The sequence below is a fragment of the Cavia porcellus genome, unplaced genomic scaffold, assembly GCF_034190915.1.
Source record: "Cavia porcellus strain 051 isolate PalLab524CR breed Dunkin Hartley unplaced genomic scaffold, mCavPor4.1 scaffold_32, whole genome shotgun sequence".
Taxonomy (NCBI): domain Eukaryota; kingdom Metazoa; phylum Chordata; class Mammalia; order Rodentia; family Caviidae; genus Cavia; species Cavia porcellus.
The window spans coordinates 22,474,223-22,491,662 of NW_026947515.1; the positions used below are offsets into that span (position 1 = coordinate 22,474,223).

Below are 17,440 nucleotides of genomic sequence, written 5' to 3' on the forward strand. Positions count from 1 at the left end.
GCCCTGGCCCGAGGCGGCAGACTCCGAGTGAAGGAGACCAGCCAGGAGCCCCAGTCTGCGCGCCGTGCGGCTCGCGTTCGCCCCCTCAAGCGTGTTTGACTTTGAGCAGCGGGTTCCCAGTCGCGTGAAGGGTGCCTCTGAGCACACATCCGAACACCGCGCGCAGCCGGGCCGGGACACGGGACACGCCGCCCAGGTCCCTCGCCCGCCAGAGCGCACTCCTGTGCCGCCCGCGCCGCCCAGCGCCGCGTGACTGCCGGATCCTCCCGAGACCCCACAGCACTTCGGCCACACCTACCCCTCGCCCCGCCCGGCGAGCACCGTGGTGGCCTTGCGGGTGGGTGGGTGGCTGCGCCGGCCAGCGCCAGCCTCGTCGATCACCCCTGCCTCGCCCAGGCTTCACCTTGCCAGGATCCGCTCGCGACACAAAACTGGGGGTTTGGAGCGGATTTATTTTTTAAACATTTTCCCAGAGACCACATCCTCCCCTCACGCCCCCCCCCCCCCCGCTCCCCGCGTATATACCCTGCGCGCGCGCGCGCGCGCGCGCGCACACACACACACACACACACACACACACACACACACACACACAGGCGCGCGCTCCCTCCCTCCGGCTCTACCCCTCGCCCGCCCGCCGCGCAAGCAGCCGGCGCCCCGAGCCCTGCGCCCCGTGCCTGCCGCCGCCGAGCGAGGCCGGGCCGGGCTTGGAGCTGCTCATGGAGAAAGTGCCGGGCGAGATGGAGATTGAGCGCAGGGAGCGGAGCGAGGAGCTGTCCGAGGCAGAGAGGAAGGCGGTGCAGGCTACGTGGGCCCGGGTGTACGCCAGCTGCGAGGACGTGGGGGTGGCCATCCTGGTGAGGTAGGTGTCGCCGGCTGTGCCGGGCCCAGGGCACCGAGGGCGGCGTGGCTCCGTGCAGACCCGGGCTCTGCCAGTCCCAGCTCCGCGCCGCCACCTCTTCCGCTGCTACCTTGGCTCGCCGTGCCTGCGGGGGGCGCGCAGCGTGGGGCATCTTGGGGTGACCGAAGCCCAGGCTGAGCCTCCCCTGGCTCCGGGCATCGAGCTCCCCAGGAACCGGGAGCCAGACACATAGGAGGGCACCTCGGTCACTGCCCCTCCTCGCTGGCCTCGGAACTCCTTGCTTCTCAGATCTCTCTCCCTGACCTGAGGACCCCAGACACCCTGCCAAACTGTACACTCTCACGTTTTATCAGAAGGTCAGAGGGACTCCCTGTGTTAGAGATGGGGGAAACTGAGGCGCAGTCCGCCAAGAGGGGGCTTGCTGAGGGGCAGACCCTGCCCTCCAGCTCAGCTCCTGGGAAAAACAGCGCTGAGAGTGGAGGTCAGGAGTAAACAGATGAAGTTCAGCTTCCACAGCTATGCCAGCGTGTCCTTAGGGGGACCCCAACACGGAGCACCAGGTGAGGCACAGGTGAGCTAAAAGCAAGCAGTCCCTTGGGAGATCCTCCCTGCTGAATCCAGTGAGGGAAGAGAAGCTGGGGATGGGCAGAAGAGGGCAGGTCCATGCCCTGATGGAACCCCAGCCAAGGAGAACATGCAGTGTCAGGGGGTTCATCCAGGCACCAGTGCTGCTGAGGTCCCCCACCTGGAGCGACACTGTGCCCATGCTTGTCCTGGGCGCTCACACACCTACAAATTGATGACCCTGAGCCCCACATGCTAGAAACTGACTGTACCTGCAGATCAAATCTAGACTCTTCCCACTCATGCTGGGCCCAGGGTGGAGATGGAGAACCCACAAGACCTCCCAACAGCCCCAGCCCCTGGCAGCAGGAGCCTGTTGAATCTGGGACAGTAGGGGAGCCTTGCTGTGGGAGAAACTTCCGCCATGCAGGAACACCCTTCAGTGCGTGTCTGTCTGTCTCCCAGCCCTGAGGGTCTCTGGCTTCTCTCTCCCGCTCTTCCCTCACTCCCTTCTGCCTCCCCCACACCTGGGACCCACCAGCTCCAGTGGTAGTCCCGGATTCCACCCTAGAAAGAGATTTGGGAGGAGAAGAGGAAGAAGCACTTTGGAGGAGTTAGAGGAGGGCTCCTGAGGAAGGGCAGCTTGAGGGCAGGAACCCAGCTGAGGGGGTGGGAAGCCAGGAAAGGGATTGAGAACCTCAAGTCCCAGGCACTGGAGCCTGACTGGCACGTGCAGGCACCCACAGGAGCACACAGTGGGGAATGGGGGACCGCAGATGTGCCAGGCTGCATCCCTGCAAGCTGTGCTCAGACATGGGTCAGCCCGTGGCTGCGCCAGCCTGATCTGGGTCACAGGCCCCTGGACATTTTTCTCGAGACTTGTTGAGCCCCAGGTCCTCTATGCCATTCTCTCTCTCTCTCTCTCTCTCTGGCTCTCGCTCTTGCTCTTGCTCTTCCTCCCCTCTCTCATTACCAGTGAAGAACCTCCCCCAGAAATTTGGGGTGGGCAGGGGAAGCAGCTGAGCCCCAAGGCAGAGCTGTTGGATCTCTTAACTTTTGCCGTGGTTTTTCTTTTTCTCTCTGTTTTTGGTGTGTGTTTTTTGGTGCTGGCAAAGGCACCCAGGGCTTTGTGCAGGCTGAGCAAGTACTCACCACTGAGCTACACCCCAGCCCCTTCTTTTTTTTCTCTACACCTGCTGGGTGTGTGCCCATTCCTGACACCGCGACACCGGGAGTGAGGGTATATACCAATAGGCTCAGCTCAAAGGCCCACCGTTAATCTCAGACAGCCAGAGATACACTTCAGACATGGCCTGCTGATACCCTGGCCACACTTCTCTGTCCCCAGCCGTGCGTGGACTACAGCCTGCCTGGACAACCTGGGCCAGCGCTGTGTCAGCCACTCTTTGCCGGTTTCCAGGCCCGTGGGCCTTCTCCTTGCTTCCTCCTGCTGATGCCAGACCCAGGGTCTGGTCAGTGGGGTAGGGGTGGGGGCAAGGTCAAGAGCCACCAGCTTCTCAGGGCCCCCAGTGTCCCAGTCTAGACCCTGTGCCCATGAGACTTGTCACACACACACACACACACACACACACACACACACACACACACGCCCGCATCTGCCCACATGCAACCTGTACATCCCCAGGATCAGGGCCCCCAGGATCCAGTGAAAGCCTGGGACACTGACTTTCTGATCATTGTCACACACACATGTGCACACGCACACACACGCACAGTTGCTCTTATCTGTCTGTGGGATAAGGAGGAGGCTGGGGCCCAGCAATTAACAAGGCAGGGGTGGCGGAGGAGGAGCTGTCTTGGGGTCTGAGACAGACCCCACATTTCCACTGCCAGAGAGGAGACCAAGAGGGAACACCCACCATGCCTCCCAGTTGTAATGCTCACACCTTCCCCCTCACACTCAGATGAGCCTATTTCCGGCTGTTGGAAGCCCAGCTGCCTCTGCAGCCAAGAAACTCCCCGAGACTGGCTGTGAGGCTTTTCCTGGCAGCTCAGGCCCACACCCAGGGACACAGGCAGGGAGAGGGGCTAGGAGGCAGGGGCAGAGCTCCAGGCCACCGAGGTCCCCTGGTGTGGGGTGAGGCTCTGCAGGGTCCTCATTCCTCAAGGCCACCACAAAGCCCCCGGCAGGCGTGGAGGCAGGAGATTCACCTGGGTCCCTGCCCAGCGGCCCCCGCCCAGCAGTCTCCCCAGACACTCTGGAGATCCTTTAGAGCCGGCGTCTGGTACTGCCATTCGCTTTATTGGGCAACCATGGAATCAATTCCTAGGCTAGGAGCTAGGGGTAAAAACAGTGCCAACTTCAGGAGGGTACTACAGGAAATCGTGAGCTCACATCGGATGGCTATTTCCTTGGCAGAAAGGTGGGCAGAGCACCTGCTTGTGGCAATGAAATACAGTGAGAGAGGGAGTGGTGCCTTGCAAATAGAAGCATCCAAGTCTGAGGTCTCATTTAGGTCCAGGTAGGGTTTTTACATCTGTTTCTGCAGAAAACAGTGATGTGTTTTCAACTGTTTGCCTCAATTGTCTTCACCCGTGTGTCTACAGAGGAGCAGGTGGCAGGGCACTGCTGTCTCTGCAGACAGGAAGGTCACATGGTAGTTTGACCAAGGTCACACTGAGCCTCAAAGGGCGGCCGTCTCAGTCTCCCCATGGACTGTACTCTTTCTGCATCAGTCTCCCTGTTACATCTGAGACTCAAGCCCCAGCCCAAGGGCTAGCTTGGCAAACTGTTAGCTCTCTGCCCACAAAGGGGACCTGGCAAGGGGTGGAAGCACCTGCGACAACAGGTCCAAGACACTTGGGAGTTGTGAGGCTCTGATTGAGCCTGGCATTGCCCCACGAGGTACAAACTTGTCATCATTGCTCTGCACTCTGCAGGACCCTGGGCCAGGCGATGGTCAGAGGATATGTGAGACCTGGCCTTCGTCTGTTTGTTCCAGCACCACAGACTGCAAATGGGCAGGGAAGGCCACTTGAGTAGCACTAACAGTCTAGCGGGAGGCCTGTGGGCCATCCTGGGCACTCAGGGGGGACAGTCTGTTGGGAAGGCATCCACCACAGGGAATGGGAGGCAGCCAGCCTGAGGACTGACGCCCATGGGAAGTGGCGCTGTGGGGCTGGAACAAGATGCTATGGACCAGGCACAAAGTGGCCATTGCACAAGTGGCCAGGGGACAGTCTGTAAGAGTCTGTAGAGTCTGATTAAAGAGTTTTGATTTTTGTGCAGTAGACAATGGATGCTTTGAGCACAGCAGTGACAGAATGAAAGCAGTACTGGGGGGGCATGACACTTTCCGAGAGGGCTAGAGGAGAGGGCGAGAGCTAGGGATGGCAGGGATCCGCTCCAGAGGTTTACAGACTTACAGATGTGAGATAACGCAGGAGCACACCAGGTAGGTAAAAGCTGGCTATTTTTAACTAAACCAGCCAATCAGGCTGGCCAGGGGCTCAGGGCAGGGAGAGAGAAGAGGCTGAAGAGGAGGAGGGGGCTGAGTCTCGAGTCTTCTCGCTGGCTGAGTGACCTTAGCCTGTTGATTTTGTTCACGGTGTGAGCTGTGATGGTCATAATAAAGGCAGGCAGGTACCAAGTCTGTGTGACCTGTGGACAGTGTGGCAAGGACAGGCACCATCTTGTTCCATCCTTACAACAACCCATGACGTAGGGACTATGACATCCATTTTATGGACAAGGAACCGAGGTTCAGGAAAGTTGAATAACAAGCTGGGTGTAGTGACACACCTGTCGATACAGTCCCAGCTGCTTTGGAGGATTATTTGAACCCTGTGAATTCTAAGCCAGCCTAGGCAACATAAGGAGGCCCCCGTCTCTTACAAAATAAAATAAAGTGGAGAATAATTGATCCCTGATTCCAAAGCCCTGACTCTGACCTTGTCAGCAGGGACTGGACCAGGCCCGGAAGAGCATGTCAGGGTTAGGAGGGAGACAAGAATCCAGGAAGAGCTGGGCTCGGTGGCACAAACTTGTAATCCAGCTATCAGAGAATCACAGGTTTGAACACAGCCTGGGTGACTTAGCAAGATGATCTCAAATTTTTTTTAAAAAGGGGCCTGCGGGTATAACTCTGCACTCCCTAGGTTTGATACCCAGTATTACCAAAAAAGGGAGGAAAGGGGAAAGAAAGAAGGTGGGAAGGAGGGAGGGAGGAAAGGATGGAAGGAAGGGAGGAAGCAGTGGCCTACAGCAAGAGGCGGCCAGCCTGAGCCAGCCCTGGCCATGGCAGGACCCACCAATGGGAGGTCCACGTTGGAAGGAAGGCCTCCACTGTAGGGAGAACGGTGACTGGGCCTGGGACAGCTCCTGCTTCTCTAATTCCCACCCTGGCCATTATCCCTGGTGCAGCCGGGGGCTCCACAGGGGCAGCTCCCTGCCCCAGCACCCTCCACTCCCTCCCTCCAGGTTTTTTGTGAACTTTCCCTCGGCCAAGCAGTACTTCAGCCAGTTCAGACACATGGAGGAGCCCCTGGAGATGGAGCGAAGCCCCCAGCTGCGGAAGCATGCCTGCCGGGTCATGGGGGCCCTCAACACCGTGGTGGAGAACCTGCATGACCTTGACAAGGTGTCCTCTGTGCTGGCTCTCGTGGGCAAAGCCCACGCCCTCAAGCACAAGGTGGAGCCTGTGTACTTCAAGGTAGGCCCCTGGGGAGCGCCAGCACCCACTGCCCACTCTGCCAGGAGGGCACCTGGCAGCAGGATGGAAGGGCTGGGTCCCTCCTGAGGGCACGGGGCTCCTACCACTGCCAGGCCCTAGGGTTAGGAATCATCCCTTTGGCCTACACAGGGCAGAAGTGGGTCCGGGGGGCCACAGGGGTTGGGGTTCCAGGTGTTCACTGCCGTTCACTACTGTTTCTTCCCTTTCCCTGCAGATCCTCTCTGGGGTCATTGTGGAGGTGATTGCTGAGGAGTGTGCCAGTGACTTCCCAGCAGAGACACAGAGAGCCTGGGCCAAGCTGCGTGGGCTCATCTACAGCCATGTGACCGCTGCCTACAAGGAAGTGGGCTGGGTACAGCAGGTCCCCAACACCACCACGTGAGGAGGGGGTGAGGGTGGGCTGGGCAGCCTCCAGCCAGGTCCTCTGCTGTCCCCTAGGCTTCCAGTCTCTCCTGGGGCCCTGCGGCTGACACATCTAAGGCACAGTGGGACACAGACAGCTCCCTCTGATCCCAGGCCTGCTACCAGCCAACCCAACTAGGGCAAAGTCCTCTGGGACAGAGTCTGTCCCTTCCCTAGACCAGGGAGCACAGGACTCTGGGCCTTCGCTACCCAGGCAGAGAGATGCCACAGCAGCAAAGTCGGCTGCCGAGGCTCCAAGGCAGCCCAGGCCAGCTGCGGCCACTTCCTCCCCAGCACCAGCCACATAGGCCTGGTTTTCCAGCACTGACCAGTGCTCCCACCACCCTCTGCCTCAACAAGGCCAGAGCCAGGAGAGTCACAAGGACGTGTGCACACACACACATGCCCAGGCCACGCAGGACCTGCATGGGTGGCATTCACATGCACACCACCAGGAGATGTTTACTTCCAGGCTGACCTCGAGGCCAGCTCCCAGTCCTGGGCTCAAGGAGGGTGGCCAGCCTCAATGACTCCAAGTGGGGGTGCGCTCGCCTCAGACATGGCAGGCGGCTGGGAACACTCTGGGCCCTGGGGAGGGCAGCTGGCTGACTGTGGGAGCTGAATGGAAGGGTGGAGTAGGGCTGGAAGAGGAAGGAGAGAGACAGGGAGGTGGGAATGGAAGCCAGAGGTCAGCCAGTGGCTCTGGACACGTGCTGTAAAGAAACATTCCCAGCAGTTTCCCATGGAACAGGCAGTGATTTGTCCCCAGGCTCTGCACCAGCCTCTCCAGCAAGCCAGGCTCTGAGGAGGAGAAGGAGAAGGAGGAGGAGGAGGAGGAGGAGGAGGAGGAGGAGGAGGAAGAAGAGAAGGAGGAAGTAGTCCCAGGGTGGTGGGTAGGCCAGACCTGCTGGCCTTCCTGCTGCTGATCAGGGCAGGCAGGGAGCTCCTGCTGCATCCTCCCCTACATCGCAGCCCCCAGGAGAGCTGAACCGAGCTTGGGGCTGCTGACAGGCTAACTCCAGATGTACACAGCTGGGCCCTGGCCTGCCCCGCCCCAGACCCTGGACCGGATAGGACGCAAGCAGGAGATTTTTACCTGCCACTGGAGGGTACCGGCAAGCTGGAGAGCTGGGGTTAAGCGGGAAGCCATTACCCTGAGGGACCAGGAGGAGTGCGGTGGGGGTGGGGAACAGGGGAGGGACTCTGGGCTCCCTCCCACTCCTCTCCCGGGAGCCTCTGCCGCCCCCAGATGGGTTTGTTTACAGCCAGGAGACAAGACTTCCTGCTTTTCGAGAAAAGGGCTTTTTTATGGGGGCCTAGAGGGACTGCAGAGAGCTGGCGGCTGGGCCTTAGTGAATCAGAAACACATGGCAGGCGCCCCCCTTCTCCTGCCCCAGCTGGACCCCAGGGACTTAGATGGAGCCAAACACCAAATATTAGGAAACACAGAAACCGCCTAGTCTGCTCCTGCTCTCATGGACCGGATGGAGATGGGCTATGTGGAGGACCCCAGCCAGCACGTCAAGGGATTGTGTCCACCCCCGTCCCTTTTCACCCTCCACTCAGCCCTGGTCTCCCGGGGGAATGGGATGTAGACCCCCTGAGAAAGCAAGTGCCCAGGCCTGCAGACCCCACGCACTCTGGGTCCCACGGCGCAGAGGGTGGGAGGAGTTCAGAGCTGACTGCGAGGCCCCATCCAGCTCCTCTTATTGGAGAGGCAGTGGTGGGCCAGACACCACTGTTTATTGAACCGTCTCTGCTCCAGGGCGTGGGAGCCTCTGTGTGGGCGACGGGGCGGGATATGGTCAGTGAGCTGAGAGGGGCTGGCGAAGGTCTGGACAGGCTGAACAGAGCACACTTCGGAGTGCCTAGGAAGAAACCTCAGATTTGCGCGGCGCTTTGCATCTCCTGAAATGGGTTTTACTTCCATCTCCATCCTCCAGTAGGCAGGCAAGGCAGACATTCACACTTTAGAGAAAAAGATCTGGGGTTCTCGGGACCACCAGCTTCACACTGGCAGGTTGGTGGCACAGGGAAGAGTAGGCCCGGGGTCTAATGACTACGTCCTACTGCACCATGCTGGGTCGCTGCAGGAAGTGCCTGCCTGCCGTCCCCAGGGCTCCCCACGCTGGTTCCCTGACCTGTGTAACCTATTCCCTCTCCATCTCCTGTCTCGTCCACAGCCCACCCAGCACGCTGCCCTCCTCAGGGCCGTAGGACCCCTCTCAGCATCCCCCTCCCTGGCAGCACCTTGAGCAGAAGGCCGAGTTCTGAAGATCCTCCTTGACCCTTCATTTCTGGGTGCCAAGGAAGCTGGAGGAACCCCGACTCATCTTCCCGGAAGGAGGCCTCCGCCGCACTCCCCTGAGCTGCCAGGAGATGGCGCTGGCTGCCTGGATGCTGAGCCCAGTGCAGCAGGGTGGGCGGGGACCCTTCCACCTTGCCAAGCGGGGCCCACTCTTAGCTTTTCTACTCACCGTTAGAGAAGGACCTAGCTGAGCGGCTGGCGGGGAGCAGGGACAGGGCTGTGAGTCCCTCGGGAATGAATGAGCCCCGTTTCACTGTGCCGCCCAGCATGCGGGTCTACACCTCACCATCTAGAGTATCATGCACACGTGTCTATCATATACTCTACAGATATATTCTATATACAACCTATATAAATACATATATATATATATACACACACACATATCTATCCTGTGTGTCTGAGGTCTGGGACCCTTAGTCTCACCCACCTGCGTGTGAGGCCTGGGGGACCTGGTCACACTCTCGGCAGGATGTCCTGGAACAGGTAGAGTCTATGGCAGCACAAAGAATCAAGCCTGGATGTGCAGGGTTGGGGTGGTCTAGCGGTCTGGCTCCCCCACATTCCCGCTTTCCACTTCCGGGAATAAAGGACTTGGGCCTCCCCCTCCCCCACACGGGATCTGACTCACTGACTTGTCTAGAATTGGCAAGGGTTAGAGCAGGCCAAGGGGCCCAGAGGTTCCAGCTGTGGCAGAGACCCCGGCAAGGAAACCTGGGCTGCCAGCCGCCTGCTGCCCCCAGCACAGCCCAGGGGATGCAGGGTGGAGGGCGGCAGGGCCTCCCCGGCTCTCCCTGCCGCCCCGTTGCCAGTTGGTCCTGTCCACCCACCTGCAGTGGCCTTGCCACGCACGCCCTTGTGTGCCCCTTGGCACACGCATCATCCCAGAGGGTGTTCTGCCGCTGCGACTGCTGTACCTGCGTCCCCTCCTGTCCATCCTTACACTGTCGTCGTGTACTTGCTGTCCTCCTTTTGTAGCTTCTGATGTTTGTAACCAGACCCATCTGTGTCATTAAACAGACCCATTCTTCCTGTGTCTGGGCCTCACTCTTCCGTCTGTCCCTGCCACCTGCCTCCGCCTCTGTGTCCTTCCTTAGTCCTGGGGTTCATCATTTTTCTTGAAAGGCCCTCAAGGCACCCTCTGGCCCGTGTCTCAGCCTCAGCTCTTCATGAGCCCCTCTCTACACTGCCGTGGGGCGCTGTTTCATGCTGAGCACAAGGCTGGAAGCCAGAAGCTTGGTTTTGTGAGCACCAAGAGAGCTCTGCCCGGACGCAGTCCGGGAGACAGGCATAGTGCTGGACTCTCATCATTTCAGTGTTTTCTGAGGCTGAAGCAGGTTGGCCTTGTCTCAAAAGAAAAAAAAAAAAAAAGGGGGGCTGGAGATGTAGCTCAATGCAAAGACCCTGAGTTTAATCACCAGAACTTCAAAAAAGGGAAGAGGATAAAGATTTTGTTCTAGAAAACTCTTCACCATGAAATAGACAAGGAGGAGGAGGACAGGGAGAGATGTCCAGGCCCACGGCCCTGTTGGTCCATGTGCTGTAACTGGAGAGTGAGGATGGAACCTCAACCTGGACCTGAACATGGCCCTACACAGGGACAGCTGACCGTGAGGCCCTGCTGCTCCTGCGATGGTGACATCGAGGCCATCAGCCCTTGAGCTCTGAGGAAGGGAGGAAGCCGGAGGATTTGCCTTGGAGCCCAGCCCTCCCAGCAGCAGAGCCAGGTCAGCCCCAGCCATCAAGGGCCACGGTGAGAAGCAGAGGCGCGTCCATTCCCCACCCAGGTGGGGGCCTTGCAGGAGAAGCAGGAAGAAGCATCTGCCCCCTGGGAAGGCTCTGGGCTGCCTGAGAAGGCTCAGCTGACACACAGGAAACTGTCTCCCGGACGTGAACTCAGAGGCAGGCCGTGCCTTCATCTCCGAGACTGGCGAATACTGGACGGAAATCCAGAGAATAAATAAATACCACTCTTAGAAAGCAAGACAAGTACACGGGCCAAAAGGGAGCTGTGAGCTGAAAGGTGGCAGGCACAGGGTGCTGAGAGGGCTGGACAGGGCGGCCTTCCCGGGAGGCAGTGTGGAGACAGGGCCAGGCTCCAGCCTTGGACAGTTGCTTACTGCTATGTGACCTCACGCAGGTCGCTCAGCCTCTGTGAAGCTCTATTGCTTCTAACTTAAAATAGTAGTGGATGGCAGGCAGAACTGGAGCCAGGGTGAGTGGGTGGGTTGGTGAGATCAGGGTGGTGGACAGATCTTAGGGACAAAGACACTGCCCCACTTCAGTTCCCCCCAGAACGACGAAGCAGCTTCTGAAGTGGTGGAGACTGACATCATGCCTGCAATGCCAGCCCTCTGGAAGCCTGAGGCAGAAAGATCTCATGTTTGAGTCCAGCCTGGAAACTTAGCAAACCCTTGTCTTAAAGTTTATTTTTATTTTATTTATTTATTATCTTTTTTGAGACTGGGTCTCACTATGCAGTTCAGGCTGGCCTTGAGCTCACTTTGTAGCCCAGGCTGGTCTGGAACTCGCAAGGATTCTCCCACCTCAGCCTCCCAGAGTGCTGGGATTACAGAGGTGAGCCACCATGCCCGGCACCTGGCTCGTTGTCTTAAAATTTAAAAAACATTTTATTGAAGGGAGTGGGGCCATACCTCAGCGCAAAGGCCCTGGGTTCAATCCCCAGTACTGGAAAAGAAAAGACACTTGAGATTATCCTGGAGCTGACCGTGAGAAAGATTTCCCCGCCTTCCGCTGCTGGGAGGAAGACATTGGCCACCACCCCGCTGGGACAGGCCAGGGCAGGGCAAGGGCCGCTGGGTGGGCTGCAGGCTGTGTGCAGCAGGGGCAGCGTGTGTGGGAGCAGGTCCCCCTGTGCTCCACGTGCAGGGCTGAGCTGAGCCCAGCAACTGGGTCAGCTCGGCCGTGAGCCCCAGGGGTTCAGAACTGGGCTCCTAGGGTGACAGAGGCCCGGCGGCTTGGCCCCCGCAGCGACCTCTGCTGGCCACGGAGGGAACCGCGTCGAGGAAGCGGCCTGGGCGAACCCCGCGCGGCAGGTCAGCCAAGCGGGGTCACCAAGACCGCAATGCGGACCGCGACGAGCGCGCTGGCAGAGATGTCGCGCAACTGGAGAAGCGTTTCAGACATTTTACTGGTCAGCGTGGCAAGACTCTTTCTCAAAATTTTAAAGTTAAATTTTAAAAGGCCGGGGGGGGGGGGTGGCTCCCAGCTGTAGAGTTTGTTTAACTTGCTCGGTCCCTGAGTTCTGTCCCCAGCACTGCAAAAACAAATCACTGCCACCGCCACCAGCAGCTCCCAAACGAGCGGCGGAGTGTGCTCCGGTGTGCCTCGGTCTCAGTACTCAGGAGACCAGTGAGGGAGGTTTGAGGACAGGGGCCCGAGGCCAGCCTGGGCTACTTAGCAAGACCCTGTCTCAAAAACCAAGAAGTCTGTTTTTGTCTAAAATTTAAAAAGAATTTTTTGTCATAGTTTATTTCTTCTTTTTGATACCGCGGATTGAACCTAGGACCATCACACTGAGCCAGATCCCCATCCTCTATAAAATTTAATACCTCAAAATATAAAATTTTTATATTTTATATTTTGAGGTAGTGTCTCTCTAAATCACTGGGTTGCCCAGGCTGGACTGGAATTTGTGATCCTCCTGCCTCAGCCTCCCAAAGTGCGGAGATCACAGGTATGTGCTGCCACGCCCAACCTGAGATTTAATCTGTAAATTGGTCCAACATGATTCACTGATGCATGGGGCACATCGGGTAAGGGAGAAGATGGGTGAGGGTGGTGCCAGGGCTTTGGGATTCAGCAGATGGCATCACCACTTCCGATGGAGGAAATGCCCAGCAAGAACAGGTCCAGGCAGGAGTCTGCTCTGGGCAAAGGACATGGGAGCTGTCCAGTGGGACTTGGACATTCCAGCTGGAAGCAAGATAGAGGTCAGGGCTGGGATTAAATCTGGGATTGGATGAGATCACCAAGGAAAGAAAGGAGTGTGGGAAGGGAGAGACCCTGGGCCTGAGCTTGGGGGGAGAGGGAGAGGGAAGGGTGCAGGGGGAGGAAGATGGGGGAATCAGGGAAGGGAGGAACCAGCCTGCTCTGCTGCTGCTAAGAGGCTTCTGACAGCCCTGGCCAGCTGTGTCCGTGTGTGTGCCTTCTCTGGGGGTGGTGGGGGACAGATGGCGAGGCGGGGCCTGGGGACGGGAGGATTCAGGGCTGCCCAGGAGGGTGGGGAGGGTGGGGATAAGGCAGAGACAGGAAGGAGCTCAGAAGATGTGAGGTCAGGGAAACATGCCGGCCAGGCCAGGCCCTGACCTTACCAGGGACAGAGAGACAGATAGAGAGATGACAGCACAGGGGCCAGGTTGATCCCAGCTTGGGAAGCTCCCAAGAAAGAGAAAGCCAGGCTGTCTTCATGTGTCTGGGCAACTATAAAAGCTTACTAAATACAAGTGGCCTACAACAGTAGATTTTTTTTATTTGGTTGTGGTAGTAAGGATTTAACCCAGGGCCATTGTACTGAGTGAGCTGCACCCTTGCCCTGTCCCCACCCCAATATTTAGTTATTTTGTTGAAACTGGGTCTCAGTAAGTTGTTAAATTGTTCAGGTTGGGCTCAAATTGCAATCCTCCTGCCTCAGCGGCCCAGATTGCTGAGATTTATGCGTGTGCCACCATGCCTGGCTTGCACAATAGAAATTTGCTTCTTACTGTGCGGGAGGCTGGCAGCCCAAGAGCAGGGCCCCAGCAGCTTCGGTGTTGGCGAGAACCCACTTCTGGTTCTTAGGTGGCAACTTCTCAGAGTCCTCACAGGGCAGGAGAGGTGGGCTCTGCGTTGTTGTGGATGTTATTGTTGCTGTACTGGAGGCTGAATGGAAGAGGACTCTCACTAAGATACCCCCCCCCCCAGCACTTTTTTTTTGGTCTTTTTGAGACAGGGTCTAGCTATGCAGTTCAGGCTGGCCTTGTGCTCACTTTGTAGCTCAGGCTGGTCTCAAACTCGCAAGGATCCTCCTACGTCAGCCCCCCTAGTACTGGGATTACAGGTATATGCCACTATACCTGGCTTTCTTTCTTTCTTTTTGGTCTTTTTGACTTTTTTTTTCCTTTTGAAACAGAGTCTAGCAAAGTTGCCTAGGCTGGGTTCAAATTTGAGATCATTTTGCCTCAGCCTCCCTGAGTGCTGGGACTAGAGAGATACACCGCTGGACCAGCCCTCTGGAGTCTCTTAGAAAGAGACTAGTCCCATTCAGCCTAAAATCTAATCACCTCTGAAGGGCCCCACCTCCTAACACTGGAGATTAGATAACAATCTGTGAGTGGGGGGAGGGACACAGCCTTTCAGCCTCTGCAAAGGTCCATGTCCAGGCCTGAGGCCCGGAGCTTGTGGCTGTTTGGTGTTCCTGAGTCTCCAACAAGTTCACTTCCTGCACAGTTGCAGGGTGGGCTGCCTGGGGCGCTTGTGCAGAGCCCAGGAAGGCTCTGGGCGGGGCAGTGCCACTCATCTCAGGCCTGGCATCAATTGGAAAGAGAGCAGCCGACGCCTGGGGATTTTCTGGGGCCAATGGGTCAGGAGGGTGAGACAGCAGGCTCTCAGCCCACCTGGGCGGCCTGGCTCCATGGGGACTCACAACTCAGCACCTGACTACCAGAAGACAGACCTGAGCCCAGCCAGGGGCCTGAGGTAGGAGCCCAGCCCCCAACCCCACCTCCCCTTCTCTGTGCAAAGACAGGAAGGTGTATGGGGCACAGTGTGAGCAGGGGCTGTCTCAGAGCAGGGGGAGTGAATCCTTGGTCTTCTTTAAATCCAAACCTAGAATCTTCAATATTGCTATATTCTGGAGGCTAAAGCAGGATGATTCTTGAGTTTGAGACCAGCCTGGAGCACATAGCCAGACTCTGTCTTGAAAAGGGAGACAGAGACAGAGAGAGGAAAGAAAGAGGGACAGAAGAAGGCAGAGGAAGAGGAGAAAAGGGGAGGGAGGGAAGAAGGCCAGCACATAACTATAATGCTGGTACTCTGGGAGGCTGAGGCAGGAGGATCCCAAATTCAAGCCAAGCCTGGTAAATTTAGAGACAGGTTCTCACTATGTGGTTTAGCGGATCTTGAGATCACTTTGTAACCCAGGCTGGTCTCGAACTTGCAGTGATCTTCCTGCCTCAGCCTCCTGAGTGCTGAGATTACAGACATGCACCACTGTGCCCAGCTCTCTTTTCCTGTAATATATTTGTCATTGAAGCATTCACCGTATTTTCCAATTACAGCACATACACAGCTCAGGTCAAGTCAGGATCAGCCCCTCACACAGAGGAAAGAGTCCTCTGTTCTCAGGAGAAGAAGCCTCTGGGACCACGTGGCACTTGAGTTCAGACGCAGCTCACACAGCCCTGGTTCCAGTGCCACACATGTAAGCCGACCTGTCCCATGACTCTATGACTCCTCCTGTTTCTTTTGAAAAAATTCGGGAAAGGAGGCCACAGTTGTCCCTGGTGACCACTAAGCCTCTTCTGTCTGCTGCTTCCCCTCAGCCTTGGTGTAGCACAAGGAGACGCGGTCACTGTGTGAGCCCGGTCACGGGGCCTCCTTCCCACCCTGCCCCGAGTCTCCCTAGTTTCCTGAAGTCACATTCAGCCTGAGCACACCGTTGAGCCCAGCTGGCTCTGGCCTGGGCCACCTTCCTGCCCAGCCTCTCCCCCGCCCCCATGAGTCCAGCCTCCTCTTGAGGCCCAGGGCTGTTTCTGGCACCTTCCCCAAAGCCCTTGGCCTCTGCATCTCCAGAGTCCTTCCCCGAGTCACCTGTGGCTCTGCCTGACTGCCTCTGCAGCAGCACGGCCCTCATCTGTGTCTCCTGACCTTGATTTCTGTTTCTGTCAGGCTCAGGCTCCGGCCTGTTGTGGCCCAGTAGATTTGTCACCTCCCTGGTCACTTTGGGCTCCACCTGTCAGAGCTGGACCAGGGGGAAGAGACCAGGGCACTGGCCTCAGAGAAATTTAAGAGACTGCACCCAAAATTCAGCAATCAAAGAAATAATACTTAATGCAGGGTTTTCCCCAGGACAGGAGGGCCTTTGCACTAAGCTGCACCCTCGACTCCTTATGTTTTATTTTGAGATAGGCTCTCAATGCACTGGGCAGGCTGGCCTGGAATTTTTGATCCTCCTCCTGTGCCCGTACACCCAGCTGGCCCTCAATTCTGGTTTGTTGGTTTGTTTTGATTTGTTGAGGCAGGGTCTTGCTGTGTAGCTCAGGCTGGCCTTGAACTCACTATGTAGCCCAGGCTGGCTCAGACTCTCCATTCTCCTGCCTCAGTCTCTCAAGTGCTGGGGCTACAGGCATTCGCCAGCCGGCTTAGAACTCCCTCAGATCTTTCCCTGCCCAGTCAGCTCTGAGGCTTGAGAGAGTTTCTCTGAGTGAACCGAGGGCCAGGGAAAGCTGAGGAAGAGCTGGACACAGGCAGAAGACCAGGGCAGAGGGAGGAGGGCCCTCCCCCGAGGGCCGGGGCCTGCTGCTTCTGGGAAGCAGGGTGTGACAGGCCGGCCCGGGGCAGGCACGCACCCAGTGTGGGGAAGCCACACCCGAGACACAGGCCAGCTTACCAGCTGCAGGCCTTGGCACAGGCTGGACTTCCAGGGCATTGATTAGTCATCCGGGAGGACCTTGTGAGCCATGCCATCCTGCTGCTCGGGGGGTCCTCTTCTCACGCTTTTTCCCGGAGATAACGCGGTGCTTCTGTGGGTGTCTTTCCAATGCCTCTCTGCACAAATGTAAACACATATTCCATGAAGCCATCAATTATATGGAAAATACTTGACACGTAACTTTTTGCTTCAAATATGTGTTGGAGAGTCAGTGGATGGAGGAGTGTCCTCTGCATTTCTTCTTCATTGTTGTTTTTGAGACACGGTCTTGCTCTACTTCAGGCTGGTAGCCCAGGCTGGTCTGAAACTCACAGAAATTGTCCTGCCTCAGCCTCCTGAATGCTGGGATTATAGGCATGTGCCGCCACACCTGGCTCACCATACAATTTATGACTGTTGTATGGATGTGTATCTTTTCATTTAACTTGTCCCCATCATTGGACATTTAGGTGGTTTCAGATCTTTTTCACCTTTAAAAATGTGCCAAGCCTGGTGGAGCATACTTGTGATCCTAGCACTTCAAGAGACTGAGGCAGAATGGTTGCAGTTGAAGCCTGTCCCAGACAATTTAGCAATTTAGTAAGACTCTGTGTCAAAACAAACATACCAGAAGACCTGAGGATGTAGCTCAGCTTGAGGCACTGGGCTCAGTCTCCAGCACCAAAGAAAAAGTACCGAGTACCATCACTGTGCTCAGAAGTCCCGGAATGATTGTGCAGTCAAAATGTAAGGGAGTTTTCAGTTTTTTTAAAAAATTATTTTGAAGGTAGTAAAATACAACAGAACAAGATAGAACAAAGCCAACTGAGACAGTGTAGTGAAATTGGTACAGAACTTCACAGCAGGTTACCGGGATAACAGTAATAGATACCACAGTATATCTTGTTATCATCACAATAGTTGTTCTTTCAATCACATATAGCAAAATACAATGAAGTACAGAACATTATAGAACTTAT

At 56.8% G+C, this 17,440-nt stretch overlaps 1 protein-coding gene across 2 annotated transcripts; it reads left to right on the forward strand.

Moving 5' to 3' along the window:
• The first annotated feature begins 554 nt into the window (after positions 1-554).
• Cygb (cytoglobin) lies at positions 555-9,866 on the forward strand. 2 transcript variants are annotated; one of them, XM_003461443.5, is made up of 4 exons: positions 555-862; positions 5,868-6,099; positions 6,335-6,498; positions 8,706-9,866. In XM_003461443.5, the coding sequence occupies exons 1-4, from the start codon at positions 720-722 to the stop codon at positions 8,737-8,739; spliced, it is 573 nt and encodes a 190-aa protein (XP_003461491.1). In that variant the 5' UTR covers positions 555-719; the 3' UTR covers positions 8,740-9,866. The 2 variants fall into 2 exon arrangements, with proteins under 2 accessions (XP_003461491.1, XP_063098410.1); XM_063242340.1 differs by lacking the exon at positions 555-862 and adding an exon at positions 4,257-5,459 and having other exon boundaries at positions 6,335-6,472.
• The last annotated feature ends 7,574 nt before the right edge of the window (positions 9,867-17,440 follow it).

Coding starts and splice junctions, on each gene's coding strand:
- Cygb (XM_003461443.5), top strand. CDS start 720: ATGGAGAAAGTGCCGGGCGAGATGGAGATTGAGCGCAGGGAGCGGAGC. Junction 863..5,867: donor GGGGTGGCCATCCTGGTGAG/GTAGGTGTCGCC, acceptor CCCTCCCTCCAG/GTTTTTTGTGAACTTTCCCT. Junction 6,100..6,334: donor TGGAGCCTGTGTACTTCAAG/GTAGGCCCCTGG, acceptor CTTTCCCTGCAG/ATCCTCTCTGGGGTCATTGT.